The sequence below is a fragment of the Anopheles arabiensis genome, chromosome 2 (genome assembly GCF_016920715.1).
Source record: "Anopheles arabiensis isolate DONGOLA chromosome 2, AaraD3, whole genome shotgun sequence".
Lineage (NCBI taxonomy): Eukaryota > Metazoa > Arthropoda > Insecta > Diptera > Culicidae > Anopheles > Anopheles arabiensis.
In genome coordinates, this window is record NC_053517.1 from 65,592,634 (window position 1) to 65,609,872 (window position 17,239).

The following is a 17,239-nucleotide window of genomic DNA, read 5'->3' on the forward strand; positions in this document are numbered from 1 at the left end:
GCATTTGTTCAAAGCTTTCCCCTGTGAGCATTCCACATTCGTTAATTCAATTGGTTGTGAAAGTGAAAAACTTATCGTAAATCAAGTGCATGTCAAATTGTGGCCGTTTGTCGAGTAGGATCTGCAAAAGTTTCAGACAGTTTCCCGCATGGTCTACAAGATTGTACGTGTCATGAAGAGAGTACGTGTGATTTGAAGCACGTAATGTTATATAATAAAGCGGCAAGTATTTCTTAGAACATTTTTAGTATGACCAGATGTCAACATTTGTCCTGACATATGGCCTGAGTTGCCTTCTTAAAAAACATTGCTCAAAATAGGAAATACAATCATTTATAATGGTTTGCACACATTATTTTAACAAATATTTAAAATGAAATGCCAAACATAGTGTAGTGGTTACGAAATTTATTCTTATATCTATTGGGCGTCGTTAGCAGCATGAAGAAAAGTACCCTCAAATATAACAAGGATCGTTAAATACATCGTTTCCACTCGTGATCTTTTTTCGAGTAAACCAACCCTTTAGATTACTCTATAGAGCAAGCATAGAAAAACGAGCACATAGCAACAAACAAGAGAGCCTAGATTAAAACAGGTCGAGAAAGAACTTCCTGTTTTACGGATTCTGTGGGGAAACTTTCTCGACACTATTCTTAGCTTAGCTATGGCAAGCACTCACACTACTTTTTTTTATCGTGGTTTTAGTTTTGTATTGCGGCTATTCGAGTTTTCTCTTCGGTTTTATCGTTTGCAGTAGAGCGATAGTGAAGAAAGAAGACAATGGATATAGAAAGTATTTCGATCCCACCGGTCGATAATTTTTTTAAGCACATTTCCCAGTGGAAAAATAAAACCTAGATGCACCCTTTCCCTCGGCATGGATGGGTTTTAGGGAATAGATAATAAAAAAGGACCAAAGGGACTACTCTGACTGGAGTGAACGGTGAAGAGAGCTCGTCGGAGTATACCGTGTAATTATAACTAATGCGTAGAATAAAAATAGTTGTAATACTTGTTGGAAAGATACCAAGCAAATTTTTCATGGTTTTTGGCAAGTGACAAATATTGTACTAAATGAATTCATATCAAAACTCTGTATTACACTGTCACTAACTTAATATTGTAGATTAATATGCAACAACGAAAACATTAGGCAAGTTCTATGGCTGTCTCATTTGAAATAGCTTGATTTTTTTTCTGTATTTTTGTATATTTCATATGCCTTTATAGGTTTTTGTTATGTGTTTTAAATTACTACTATATTATTACGATACGAGCATTACATACAAATAAATGAAGTTATTTGAAATCCAATCAATACCACCATGATATAAGCTATGATTTGAAAATACGTGATCAGCTGATAGAATAATTAAAAATTGAAAATGAAGTCTCGGTAGAATCACACAAATGAAACGAATTAAATCTGAATACCTTACAAAGGAGGAACAATAATCGGTGGATTGAGAATATACACATTGAGTGAAGCAGTGTAAAGCTTGCTGTCGACTATTATCGTCGGAATATAGTGTATGTGTGTGAGTGTGTGTGTGTATTGGTATGTGAGTCTGCTGTAGGTTTGTTAGAAAGCTCATGTGTACAAAAGAATCACAACATGCTCATAAATGTTATCACTTGAGGTTCACGAGAAAAAGGAGGCATCACCACTTAGTATCTAAACCATTACGTTAATTAAAAAAGTGTTGTGGAAGATGTCATGAGCAATCCTGTGACAGGAGTTCATGAAATGAAGGTTGAGGAATGAACCTTATAGTTATTAAGGAGGTAGACATATTTCTCTTCACATATTTAACATTTTATTGATGTTCGTAAAACATATACTTATGTTTGTATAACAAGCTGTTTCGATTCATGAAAACCAAAGTTGCAACGTGCTCAGAGCAATATTCACAAGACGTTATTCGATGTGTTAAATTGCATCACAGCGTAAAATGTTAAATTACACCATTTGATTTTAATGAAATTTTCTAGAATCAGTAGTTGATGCAAGCTCGGCCAATATCACCATACACCATAGCTGCATGAAATTAAATTTTATCCAACATGAAATGCATTGCGCTCATCCAATTTTGCAGAATGGTCCATGCAGATGTCAACGCAGTTGAAATGCGACGTGACGGAACAGAAATGGTAATCGGATTTCATTTACACATGGAATCATAGTCGCGAATCGTTGCTCATGTACGAGAAATGACGTATAACACAGGAGGAATGAGTGTATTGTGGGTTGTCGTTTTTGCTAAAGGTTCGTTAGCTTTTAGGCTTGAAGCTGGTGTGGGGTCTTAGTGAAAATGTAACAATCGAGATGGTTATGACTTTCACTGTACATGTGTGTATGTAGCAGATAGAAGGAAAGAATAATTATAATACACATGATTTACAATTTTACGTCATAGGGGCGGATGTATTTAGTATATGGTCGTGATGCTATTTGAATATGAGATGTAATGCGATGAAACCTCGTATTAACATAGCACTTCGTATCATAGTATACCGGCTATCTCATAAGCAAATTTCGCTAAACGTAGTAAAAGATATGAAAACAAATATTTGTGTTTTCCGGATACATCAGATAATTTTGAAAAAAATCTTTAAAGTAAGTAGATATTCTATAGAAAAAAATAAATAAAAAGGTTAGAGTTGAATACATGCTGGAATAGTTTGAAATAATCCTGAATATCTGGGAACTTGTTTATAACATGTATAGTTATGAAGTGTTTACTTAAAATGCCAGCACATCACTTTTAGAGCTCCTGTTTTGTTGCATTCATGAACAAGCATAAAGATGGAGAAAGAAAAGTTGCTAATAAATAAAGCTCAAGAGTCATTTAGACAGAAATTACTCGCCTACTGTCAATGATAAATACAAGCGATTGGTAAATTGCCAAACACAGCAACGAACCGCTAACTGTCAGCAGGATGGATGATTGGATACCAATACAAATCTGTCTAGACAATGTACAATAGGTTTGCCTTCGATGCTATCGAGGGAATGGAATCTTTTGGCAAATCTCTTGGTACATCGACAGTCCAATGAAATAATTGTGCTGAAACCGATTTTCTGCAATGAATTTGGCTTTATTGCCGTGGCTAAAGGAATGAAGAGAAGAGAAAGCATCTAGCGATTTTAAATCATCCATTCGAAGCACATTCAACGCTGTTCCAGACGATGTTAGCCTCAAACACGGAAGACATGGCCCTGCGTTAGAGATAATCAGGAAATCGATTTCATTTATTATTGGCTCGTAAAATGTTCTATGGGAGTTGTGCTTAGATTTTTTCGATTTTTTTTCACTCTCGTCCCGATCGTTTGTGCTGAAGTGTTGAAAGATGTCACTTAATTGAGGCGTAAAATCAAATCGTACCGTCTGCGAGCTGACATCTGTCAGCTTAAAATGGGTTTTCCATTTTCTAGCTGAGGAGAAAACAACGTGAGTAGATTCTTCACAGAAAGACGAAAGCGTCCTCCATCAACACTCATGGCAGCTCCAAATCGAGTTAGTGACACATAAAGACTGGAATAAGCCGGTATGAATGGTATGAAAAAAAACAAGGACGGAATTGTTTTGAGCCATCAGCAGTTTTTATTTTTGCGGCTCGAAGAAAAGGTAAAAATGGTGCAGAACTGTCGATATCGCGGTCGTTATTCCTTTATTGTGAGCTCGAAAGCAAATATTTGGTAAACTCTGCGACGTATAACAAACGAAACCTGTACAAAGAGACAAAAATACACGAAGGTATGCAAAAGTACGAGCAACTGTGTGTACATAGGCACAGCAATGATGGATTGCCTTTGCAGAATTGTCTCGAAAAGCTTGAGCAACGGACTGTTTAGCGCAAGGATAGGGAAGGATATGATGCTTGAATAAGAGACATTGTCTGAGTAGCAAAAGTTTCATCGTGTATATATGTATAGCACGAACTATTCCGGCGAGCTCGGAACAGTTTATGGATATCCTTAAAGTTGGTGACTTGTGCATTGTGGTACACATATGTTGTGTTGAGTATCGGGTAAGCTTGAGAATTGTTTACGGAACTATAGAGTACATGCCACCATAAATACGTCGTACATTACGTCGGTTTGTATGCGAAGAGTATTGTTGGTAAAATATTATATTCGTTGGCCAGTTTTTCATCAACATCATCATTCTCATCGTAATCATGTGGTGCATTCCAATGATGTAGTCATCCCAGACAAAACCGCAATTGTTTGTTGAAGGCTTTTGGGGTGAACATTTCAAGGTCTAATAAAAAGACAGACTTGACAGCAAAAAGTATTTTGTCGCTTTGCAATGTGGTTCCATGTTGAACGGTACATTAATGGTCTGTATCTGCAACGTACGTTATTCCTACAATCATGAAATGCTGAGTAATGAAAACTTGTCGTGAGTCTGCTTCTGCAGATCTCGTTTTTTGTGAGAGTAGTTGTTATGGGAAACTTAAGAAACTTTCAGTATGCCGAATGAGCTTTGAGTGCGGTAAAAAATAGTAGTTTATACAAACTAATATAAATATTATAAATATTAATATACATTTCGCCTAAGAGTTACACATTTGAATAACTTGCGGTGTTAATTTTGAAACAGCATTAAAAAAGAAGATGTAAAGTAAAAAAATGGTAATGGGATGGAAATCGAACTCCTTTTTGTTTTTATTTTATGCAATTAGCGTAAACAGTATAGGCTTGTCTGATGTTAATGGTGTATATTTGTATCTTTATAAATATTAAAAAGTATATTTTATCTTTATAAAACGTTCTTAACCGACTGCATCTATGAAGTAAGTCTGTGATGTTTTGTACGTGTATTCCAATAAAGTTTGAGTAACGTTGAAACCAATCAAGACGTAAAAACATAAAAGCTGATTATAGTCGTTAGATGTTTTGATCATGTTATGTGCGGTGAAGCGAAATTGCTGTTTGTCAATCTGCATTGCAACAACGAAAGGTAAATGCAGCGCAGTTGCAGAGTCTAAGGACATTTGGGAAGTGAAAGTTGAACGAGTCCGCATGGCACGTGCAATGATATGCATCGGTAGCAAATGATGGACTCAAAAAAAATGTGATATAAGTTTTTTTATGCACAGATCAAATTTTTCAATGTAAAAAGTGGACTATGGTCTGTTCGCGCTTTCATTTTCCTTAGCAAGTTTTAGATTGTTGTTCTGTAAGCGGTGCTAACTGTTAGTGTATTAAATTTTAGTTCTGAGAAAGTAATGCTTACATTTAAATTCACGACTGAATGAATCGTCGTTGCAATTGGCCTTCGTAAGAATCCGATAGAATTTGTTAAAATACTGTATAATTTTGGTGACCTTTATGTGGTTTTTTCCCAATCAGGTGACCCGAATCACTCCAGTTAACGAACTTCCACTTAAAAAAACTCCAGTAAAACACATCCAGTTAGCGATGTCATTTCGTTACTGTATTTTACCTTTGTCCAATTTACGTTGCCACCATCTGCTGAAACGCAGAGTAAGCTTATGTGCGGAGTCTCATATTGCAGCAAAACGTAGGTAAATGCAGCGCAGTTGCAGAGTCTAAGGACATTTGGGAAGTGAAAGTTGAACGAGTCCGCATGGCACGTGCAATGTACGTGCATCGGTAGCAAATGATGGCTCAGAATGAATGTGACATAAGTTTTTTTGCACAGTCATATTTTGCGCAAAAAGTGTCTGGTCTGTTAAGCTTTCATTTTCATTATTTGTTTGTCAAATTACTTGCCACCATCTGCTAGAAACGCAAAGTAAGCTTACGCGGGAGTCCATATTCAGGAAAACATAGTTTAGTTTAGTTAAATATAATCACAATGCATATAGCTATAACAACTATTATCAGGATTGAGCTCCTTCACCGCTCTTAGCAGTAAATTACGTTGCATACAGCATAACTAAATAATTATAAATATAATTACTAAAGAACCTGATGGGCTTGAAAGTTTCAATTCTGGTCACCATAAAAGCCTCTATGTCAAGCTTTTATTTTGAAATATATACTATTCTGCTGAAGCAAATATTTGAATTTGTACGTCGTGTGGCTAAAAGCTAACATCTACACTAGAGCTTGTAAGAAACAATAGGTTACAGTATTTTTAAATTAGGTATACAAAAACAACGCTATCCAAACAAAAAGCTATAAATAAAAAAAGATACCTCGACTCCAATTTGTTGTAAAAAAGCTACATTCTTCATCCTTTTCGATGAAACTGTTCTTTTTTAGTACATAAGGCTCGTCTTGATTGCAAATATCAGATTTCTACTCTTCCATGACAGAAGGTTATACAATGGCGTATATCAGTGAATCCCAGCATCGTATCCTTTTCGTAATATCCGATTCGACTTACCCGTTGTTTCCGGATTTATTTTTGTTTCCCTTTTTTCTCGGTCGCACAATATGATTTTCCATCCATGATCGTAATTTGGAACCAAACATCTTTCGTTTCCCAGTAGACTCATACACAGCAGATAAATCTTTTTGTTTTATCTGGAATGGTGGCTTTTGTGTTAAAATGAATGTCTTATTTTTCGAACTATCACTTAGAGTAGCGGACACTTGGAGCTTGTGGCACGTTTTGTGATGTCACTGCTAAATGTAATTGGTTAGTATTGGCCTAAGTGTCACTGTATTCGGTAGACTAGAAATGCTCTGCAAGTTTCTAATGTTTTTTGTTTGCTGCAGTAACCGTTCTTTGTTCGCAGTGCACACTTTTCTTGTGTCAAATATGTTCTTAGTTTTTGGCACACGCAACCGCACTTTTTCGTACATACATTTTTATATGGTCTACACTTACTACATTGAATGTGATTGTGTGTTTCCTTTATCCGAGCGACTAAACGAAAAATACGCGAACGAACAAACACAGACGATGCGAAATGAAATACGAAGAGCTACACTTAATTCACTGGCAGCTTGTCAGCCACTTTAGATATGGAGCAGAGCAATAGCCTTTGGCGTCTCGTGTTGCTAGTAACCTGAAAATGAAAAGAAGAAAGGAAAAAATATGTTTAATTTCTACCCATTTCACATTAATTGCATTTCTTCGTAAATACGATTAGTTTTTTTGTAAGGCCCTATGATAACGCTGAGCTGACGTCGAGTATTGTTGTCTGAACTATTCACATTCTCTAGATTTTTTGTATCGTTATTATCAGGTTTGTAGGGTTCGTTTGAGGAGAACAAAACGGTAAAGGATTCCACAGGAGACCGACATCAATGAGATTAATAAGAGTCTTGAAATTCCCGTTGAAGCAAAAAGTTGCCTTCCGGCATTTTTGTTGAGCGACCATTTTCAGTAGGTCTTTAAAATAGTACTGACAGAGATAAAGAAAAGTTTTGAAGCTTCACTTGGTGGTGTTAACAGTTTGGTGTTAACATACTAGATTGTTTAGAGTTTACATACTTTATAAATCGATTTTTGGTTGAATAATAGACTGAGATAGACACTCGGTTATACTTTAATTAACAATAATACAAAAAATCAATTTAAGTGTATCTTTAGTAAATGTTTGAATTTAACGAAATCGTCACATACGACTCTACATTGCATAATAGTGAAACAAATACTTCACATATGTTGTAGTATTATTGAAATACAAGTTAATGCACATTATTCTGTTGAATCTCAGTGAATTAAATTTAGTATCGTTTGAATGTAAATGTATATAGTACTGGGTATTCAAAATTAGAACGCCGGAATTCGTTGGCTAGTTTGCGTTGTGTATACAAATTTCCTAGAATTATAAAACGTCATGAAAACTGCGCAATGGGGTTATTTTTTCTTCTTTCTTTCACGACAATTGTTGGAAACTGTTATAAGGTTCCACCGGACTGTCAGCCAAGGTGATGTTTTGTGCGTGCGGAAAAAGGTAAAAAGGAAGGAAATCACGTAAACGGGGCAATAGCAAGAAAATATCAAAGAGTTAATAAGCGATAAAAAAGGATAATAATAAACTAATTTTTTGGTGCACTTGTAGTGCCAACCTATTAAATTCATTTTGTTCACTTTTTCCGAGTTAGAGCGGCAGTTTTGAACAACAATGTATATCTACACCAGGGGTCTCCAAACGTTTCAATTCGCGGGCCGCATTGCTTCGTAAATTATGTTGTTGTGGGCCATTTTGACGTTACTTTTGGTAATGAGAACGTTTAAATTTCGTTTTTATATGGAAATACTTAATGAATATCTTAAAATTCTGCTTTTTTTTTGTTATAGTAACTTGATTTTTGTCTTGGTTTAGTAAATTTTAAATTGTCAAACTAATATGATATTTATATTATCCTTTGCAACATCACCGCGGGCCGCATTTTAGGCTCTCGAGGGCCGCATGCGGCCCGCGGGCCGTAGTTTGGAGATCCCTGATCTACACGATAATGAGAATCGAAAATACACTTTTCTAGAAAAAAACAGGGCAAATGAAAAAAGTCTTCATAGTAAGAACAGCGGCCGAATTCGAAGTGTCGGATTGTGTGTACCCAGCACTGTAGATAAATTTAAGACTATTCGTTTAATTTAAGACTTTACAATGTAGACTATTCGTAACGGTTATGTGAAGTTGGTGAGATTTCGGCAGGTGTAGCAGTAAAGAAAAGAAAAAGAAGCAAATTAAGCGCCGGTATCATGATACAGTCGTCTATTCACACGACTTAACAACATACCAGCCACCTGCCACCAGCCCCGACCGGACCGTGCTCCTATACGTAGAAATGAATATCCTGCTATGGTAAATCAACAAGTCACTGAAAGCCAAAAACAAACGGGCCGACATCGGTTGTTGAGCATATAGAAGAAGAAGAAGAAGAAGAAGAAGAACATACAATGAATTAAATGAAAAAAAAAACAAATTCCAACAATACCGATCCATTTGCATAATCTATCAATCAGCTTTAAAATAATCCATCGTAGATCCATCGTAAGTGCTTTGCACATTTTTGATGGACTATTGATTTAAAAATTGATTTAAAATCAATTCACTATCTACGAAATGTTGTGTAGTACGATGAACAAAACTTACTATTTTCCTTTGTATAAACTCTTATGGCTTGAACACATTTAAAATTTAACACAAAAGACTTTTTATTTAATTACGGTTTAATTGAAAAAAAAGGCCAGCAAAGAATGATGTTTGACAACGATCGTAAGACAGAACCCATGAAGGCAGAAAAGACATTAGATTTTTTCCTTCCTGGTGGTCGGTTGTAAGTGTAGATAAAATAAAATAAACTCCCGTAAAGCTACCAAAAGCGCTGATGGTTTTACTGCTTTACCAAGGATGGCGCAAAAGACAAAGCGCTTAGAGTAATAAGGACGGCGGACTCCAAAGAATCCCCCTCGGTTTTCGTTTCTACAGATAAATAGGCCCATTCCTGCGAGTTGGAAAATATAACTGGACGTTGAACTTTTGGGGTCGAAAAGCCTTGCAGCGATAAAGTGTTAACTACTGACTTACGTTGGATTACATGAAAAACGAGGTGTCGTAAAATTTCAGTTAAAGCAATTCAGAGCCCCCCAAGCCACCAGCCTGGCCGTTGATTTGTAAATGAAAACTGATAAGCATGGGATGTTTTAAGGTTTTCAATTACTATCACTGAAGCTGCTATAAATCATTTTTATGGTTTTGAGCGCGTACAAACAAGGATACCTTGACTGCTTATTTAAAAATTAATAGTCTTTTCCTTACCTATGCTGAGTTTAAATAGTATTACGTGTGAAATAAGTTGAACGATGTGAACGGGGTTTCAATGAATAAACATTGTGGAGTTATTTCGCGTTGTGCACAACATCATTATCATCGCAATTTTCCATTTCATTAGAGAGCAATCTCGGTACCGGTAAAACGTTCATCATCAGAAGGAGCATCCTGCTTTAAAACGACCAGGAGCCACAAAGGTTGCCTTTAGGGTGGAAAATTTGCGCCTGAATACAGCTGGATTCAGAATACAGGTTGCAGCGGCGGTGACTGGAAAGTTAAAATTGAATTGGTCTCCTACGGGTTATCGTGCAAAGGAAGTATTAAACGGCAGCGTTCAGGGCTCAGAATGAGGTGAAATCGATTTTGCCTACAACCACCATCGCTAAGATCCGGTTAGGTAGATAAGAACGATGATGAACGTTCATTTGAGAGCAATTTGCGATCTCTTCTAATTTTAATTTTGAAGCAAATAAGGCATGGGCCTCTAGGAAATGTTAAACATGTTCGAAGCGTATGAACATGTGCAAGAAAATTTATGTCTGCCTTCAATACTAAGTTATAGAAAGAAACGGCATTTTTGCAACGCTTATATCAATACAATTAATGCATGGCAAACATAAACAAAATAAACATAAACATAAACATAAACAAAGGAATCAAAACTCTAATTATTGTGTATATTTAAAAAAGGGCATTATGGACAACTGCGCGATACGTGTAATTGATAGAATTGAAAACACTATATTAAAAAAAACCTAAAACAATTTTTAGACGTATTCTTCCATGTGATAAATTCTATACATCTTTTAAATGACAGTTAATCGTTCAGTGTCACATTTCCCATGTGTGGCAAACAGATGTAATTGCGTACTAGATGTAGCTTTGATACTTGAGAAGTTTTACAAAACCACTTAACGCCATGTGAAAGATGTTTAATGTAAACTACTTCAGCATCAGAACGAAAGTAATTGTGAAAAGCACCAGCTGTGTGAGATGTTTGCTTTCATGAGCTCGTTTGGTGGTTAGAAGTACGATGAAAGTGACGCATCAGGCACCATTATGTGTGGTTAATTGCACGATGAAAAGCATTTTCTGTGGTTAAACAGATCGGCAAAATGTGGAGGAAAACATATTTTGGAGCGGAAAAACTCAAAGAACAGTGAAGTTTTGCCGAAGCTATTATGCCGAAGGAGAAGCGTAAAAAGTTGTCAGACACTTGTGTTCAATTGAATGTCCATGATTTTCGAAACGCGCAAAAGTTCTGTTGTGCATTGAATTTAAATTGCCAACGATAACACTCCTGACCAGCAGCGTAGAGGTCAAACTCGGTACAGGTGTTGGCCCAGTGGGACGTCATTTTGGTTCACTGAAAGTTGCTTCCCGGACAGTTATCACGTGCGAAGGGGCAAGTGTCGTGTATGGTGGGAAACTTTTTTTCACGATGGTTTGTTTCTCACCACAAGCACGTTTGCAGAGTTATTTCCGCCTTTTTCGAGGTAGCAAGCGTCGTAAATATTCGAGACCGGATATTACAAAACCAAACAGGCTGTATTTCGAGGTGTTGAGAATAAATCTGTGTTGACCGAAAAGGCAGACAGTGAATACAGCCAAGGGCAGAAAGTTAGTTGTGTAGCACCGCCATTAAAAAGATGATGATATTTCATACTCTACAGTTTTGGTGGACTGTTCACGTTATGGCAATGGCATTATCGAAGGTAATATTAGATACTACGCTAGTTATTTTGAATTAAGAATCGATGTATTCTGAAAGTAATTAAAAGACATAAAAAATAATCTCAACTTGTTCCATATAGCTTTAATCTATTACCTTTAAATGGGGCAAGTGAAGGATCTTCCTGTTTTAAAGACCGCGTTACAGCATCGGAAAAATATAGTTGGTTTATTTCATACAGAGTTTTACAAGTTAGTTTCGAATCCACATCAATCTCATATTTCATTTCCATCATCATAATTTTTAATTTCTTCAGCATAAATTTTCAAAACGTGTTAAGCTGGATTTAGTTTGACAGTTCTTTGTGATGTGTTGAAAATGATTTGTCATGTGTTCAGTTTGCATCGTATTACAAACTGAAATTTAATTGTGAAGCAAATACACCATTTGACTGCTGTTCAAAAACATCATTCTTGGAGGTGGTGAATAATTATGTTCACATTCGAAAGCGACTTAGAAACCCCTGCAAAAATCCAATTAACCATATCAATGTATAAAAATGTATCGATGTGTCCCACCATCAAATTAGACACATAGGAAACGAAACTTTACACTATATGAATAGAATTCAAGCATTTATTGAGCCCTGCATGGTTGACTTAATATGATTACTCTTTTATTACTCTTTTTGCATGACTTCGAATAAAATAAATCTTTATGGATGATGTGAAAACAATTCCTTGAGTTTCAGTTGTCATTCATTCTATAGAAATGAAATATATTATCTGCGAATGTTTGCCAAGTGTTCATTTAGTCGTTGAGGAATGATAGGCAATAAAATAAAGCCTGCGCTGGGTAGGTAAACAGGTTCGATTGGTTTGCTATGCAATATCCTGTTCGGTCGCTGAATGTTAATATTTATTCCCAAAACAAGAGTAAACATTGAATCACTTGGGCGATGAAAACAAATTCATACGAAACACAAGGTCTTAGTGGTGTCCAAATCACTCCCACCCCCACCCTCGTATCTCCTACGTGTAGGTAGTGATGATAATAATTGAATAAAAAGAGTGATTATTTTTCTATAAATATAATATAGAAACATTTCAATATTTGGAGATCTTTTAGTGAGTTTATAAACATATGGATGTCTAAATGAAAATGTATGGTTTCAACTCAGTGCTGTTCCAACTTTATACTTCTTGATTTCAGCAACCAAAAACATGAATCGAAACATAAATATAATCAAAAGGGAAAGATACACAAGGATAGCAAAAAAAATCAAGATTGAATGTAGTTACTATATTTGTTAACATCATAATCATTACCTTTGATGAGCATTTTACAAAAAAGGGCATTATGGACAACTGCGCGATACGTGTAATTGATAGAATTGAAAACACTATATTAAAAAAAACCTAAAACAATTTTTAGACGTATTCCTCCATGTGATATATTCTATACATCTTTTAAATGACAGTTAATCGTTCAGTGTCACATTTCCCATGTGTGGCAAACAGATGTAATTGCGTACTAGATGTAGCTTTGATACTTGAGAAGTTTTACAAAACCACTTAACGCCATGTGAAAGATGTTTAATGTAAACTACTTCAGCATCAGAACGAAAGTAATTGTGAAAAGCACCAGCTGTGTGAGATGTTTGCTTTCATGAGCTCGTTTGGTGGTTAGAAGTACGATGAAAGTGACGCATCAGGCACCATTATGTGTGGTTAATTGCACGATGAAAAGCATTTTCTGTGGTTAAACAGATCGGCAAAATGTGGAGGAAAACATATTTTGGAGCGGAAAAACTCAAAGAACAGTGAAGTTTTGCCGAAGCTATTATGCCGAAGGAGAAGCGTAAAAAAAGTTGTCAGACACTTGTGTTCAATTGAATGTCCATGATTTTCGAAACGCGCAAAAGTTCTGTTGTGCATTGAATTTAAATTGCCAACGATAACACTCCTGACCAGCAGCGTAGAGGTCAAACTCGGTACAGGTGTTGGCCCAGTGGGACGTCATTTTGGTTCACTGAAAGTTGCTTCCCGGACAGTTATCACGTGCGAAGGGGCAAGTGTCGTGTATGGTGGGAAACTTTTTTTCACGATGGTTTGTTTCTCACCACAAGCACGTTTGCAGAGTTATTTCCGCCTTTTTCGAGGTAGCAAGCGTCGTAAATATTCGAGACCGGATATTACAAAACCAAACAGGCTGTATTTCGAGGTGTTGAGAATAAATCTGTGTTGACCGAAAAGGCAGACAGTGAATACAGCCAAGGGCAGAAAGTTAGTTGTGTAGCACCGCCATTAAAAAGATGATGATATTTCATACTCTACAGTTTTGGTGGACTGTTCACGTTATGGCAATGGCATTATCGAAGATAATATTAGATACTACGCTAGTTATTTTGAATTAAGAATCGATGTATTCTGAAAGTAATTAAAAGACATAAAAAATAATCTCAACTTGTTCCATATAGCTTTAATCTATTACCTTTAAATGGGGCAAGTGAAGGATCTTCCTGTTTTAAAGACCGCGTTACAGCATCGGAAAAATATAGTTGGTTTATTTCATACAGAGTTTTACAAGTTAGTTTCGAATCCACATCAATCTCATATTTCATTTCCATCATCATAATTTTTAATTTCTTCAGCATAAATTTTCAATACGTGTTAAGCTGGATTTAGTTTGACAGTTCTTTGTGATGTGTTGAAAATGATTTGTCATGTGTTCAGTTTGCATCGTATTACAAACTGAAATTTAATTGTGAAGCAAATACACCATTTGACTGCTGTTCAAAAACATCATTCTTGGAGGTGGTGAATAATTATGTTCACATTCGAAAGCGACTTAGAAACCCCTGCAAAAATCCAATTAACCATATCAATGTATAAAAATGTATCGATGTGTCCCACCATCAAATTAGACACATAGGAAACGAAACTTTACACTATATGAATAGAATTCAAGCATTTATTGAGCCCTGCATGGTTGACTTAATATGATTACTCTTTTATTACTCTTTTTGCATGACTTCGAATAAAATCAATCTTTATGGATGATGTGAAAACAATTCCTTGAGTTTCAGTTGTCATTCATTCTATAGAAATGAAATATATTATCTGCGAATGTTTGCCAAGTGTTCATTTAGTCGTTGAGGAATGATAGGCAATAAAATAAAGCCTGCGCTGGGTAGGTAAACAGGTTCGATTGGTTTGCTATGCAATATCCTGTTCGGTCGCTGAATGTTAATATTTATTCCCAAAACAAGAGTAAACATTGAATCACTTGGGCGATGAAAACAAATTCATACGAAACACAAGGTCTTAGTGGTGTCCAAATCACTCCCACCCTCACCCTCGTATCTCCTACGTGTAGGTAGTGATGATAATAATTGAATAAAAAGAGTGATTATTTTTCTATAAATATAATATAGAAACATTTCAATATTTGGAGATCTTTTAGTGAGTTTATAAACATATGGATGTCTAAATGAAAATGTATGGTTTCAACTCAGTGCTGTTCCAACTTTATACTTCTTGATTTCAACAACCAAAAACATGAATCGAAACATAAATATAATCAAAAGGGAAAGATACACAAGGATAGCAAAAAAAATCAAGATTGAATGTAGTTACTATATTTGTTAACATCATAATCATTACCTTTGATGAGCATTTTACAAAAAAGGGCATTATGGACAACTGCGCGATACGTGTAATTGATAGAATTGAAAACACTATATTAAAAAAAACCTAAAACAATTTTTAGACGTATTCCTCCATGTGATATATTCTATACATCTTTTAAATGACAGTTAATCGTTCAGTGTCACATTTCCCATGTGTGGCAAACAGATGTAATTGCGTACTAGATGTAGCTTTGATACTTGAGAAGTTTTACAAAACCACTTAACGCCATGTGAAAGATGTTTAATGTAAACTACTTCAGCATCAGAACGAAAGTAATTGTGAAAAGCACCAGCTGTGTGAGATGTTTGCTTTCATGAGCTCGTTTGGTGGTTAGAAGTACGATGAAAGTGACGCATCAGGCACCATTATGTGTGGTTAATTGCACGATGAAAAGCATTTTCTGTGGTTAAACAGATCGGCAAAATGTGGAGGAAAACATATTTTGGAGCGGAAAAACTCAAAGAACAGTGAAGTTTTGCCGAAGCTATTATGCCGAAGGAGAAGCGTAAAAAGTTGTCAGACACTTGTGTTCAATTGAATGTCCATGATTTTCGAAACGCGCAAAAGTTCTGTTGTGCATTGAATTTAAATTGCCAACGATAACACTCCTGACCAGCAGCGTAGAGGTCAAACTCGGTACAGGTGTTGGCCCAGTGGGACGTCATTTTGGTTCACTGAAAGTTGCTTCCCGGACAGTTATCACGTGCGAAGGGGCAAGTGTCGTGTATGGTGGGAAACTTTTTTTCACGATGGTTTGTTTCTCACCACAAGCACGTTTGCAGAGTTATTTCCGCCTTTTTCGAGGTAGCAAGCGTCGTAAATATTCGAGACCGGATATTACAAAACCAAACAGGCTGTATTTCGAGGTGTTGAGAATAAATCTGTGTTGACCGAAAAGGCAGACAGTGAATACAGCCAAGGGCAGAAAGTTAGTTGTGTAGCACCGCCATTAAAAAGATGATGATATTTCATACTCTACAGTTTTGGTGGACTGTTCACGTTATGGCAATGGCATTATCGAAGATAATATTAGATACTACGCTAGTTATTTTGAATTAAGAATCGATGTATTCTGAAAGTAATTAAAAGACATAAAAAATAATCTCAACTTGTTCCATATAGCTTTAATCTATTACCTTTAAATGGGGCAAGTGAAGGATCTTCCTGTTTTAAAGACCGCGTTACAGCATCGGAAAAATATAGTTGGTTTATTTCATACAGAGTTTTACAAGTTAGTTTCGAATCCACATCAATCTCATATTTCATTTCCATCATCATAATTTTTAATTTCTTCAGCATAAATTTTCAATACGTGTTAAGCTGGATTTAGTTTGACAGTTCTTTGTGATGTGTTGAAAATGATTTGTCATGTGTTCAGTTTGCATCGTATTACAAACTGAAATTTAATTGTGAAGCAAATACACCATTTGACTGCTGTTCAAAAACATCATTCTTGGAGGTGGTGAATAATTATGTTCACATTCGAAAGCGACTTAGAAACCCCTGCAAAAATCCAATTAACCATATCAATGTATAAAAATGTATCGAAGTGTCCCACCGTCAAATTAGACACATAGGAAACGAAACTTTACACTATATGAATAGAATTCAAGCATTTATTGAGCCCTGCATGGTTGACTTAATATGATTACTCTTTTATTACTCTTTTTGCATGACTTCGAATAAAATCAATCTTTATGGATGATGTGAAAACAATTCCTTGAGTTTCAGTTGTCATTCATTCTATAGAAATGAAATATATTATCTGCGAATGTTTGCCAAGTGTTCATTTAGTCGTTGAGGAATGATAGGCAATAAAATAAAGCCTGCGCTGGGTAGGTAAACAGGTTCGATTGGTTTGCTATGCAATATCCTGTTCGGTCGCTGAATGTTAATATTTATTCCCAAAACAAGAGTAAACATTGAATCACTTGGGCGATGAAAACAAATTCATACGAAACACAAGGTCTTAGTGGTGTCCAAATCACTCCCACCCTCACCCTCGTATCTCCTACGTGTAGGTAGTGATGATAATAATTGAATAAAAAGAGTGATTATTTTTCTATAAATATAATATAGAAACATTTCAATATTTGGAGATCTTTTAGTGAGTTTATAAACATATGGATGTCTAAATGAAAATGTATGGTTTCAACTCAGTGCT

The 17,239-nt window shown here is 35.8% G+C and overlaps 1 protein-coding gene across 7 annotated transcripts in view; it reads right to left on the bottom strand.

The window, feature by feature from the left end:
- LOC120898634 overlaps window positions 1–17,239 on the bottom strand; it is a 66,417-nt gene that overhangs the window by 20,992 nt on the left and 28,186 nt on the right. For 4 of the 7 annotated variants that reach the window (XM_040304736.1, XM_040304735.1, XM_040304737.1 and 1 more), the window contains exon 3: window positions 6,366–6,993. In XM_040304736.1, the coding sequence (XP_040160670.1) occupies window positions 6,366–6,454 (89 nt within the window). In that variant the 5' untranslated portion in view covers window positions 6,455–6,993. Of the gene's footprint in view, window positions 1–6,365; window positions 6,994–8,677; window positions 8,695–17,239 lie in introns of those variants that run through there. The other 3 variants (XM_040304739.1, XM_040304740.1, XM_040304742.1) reach the window with 3 other exon arrangements.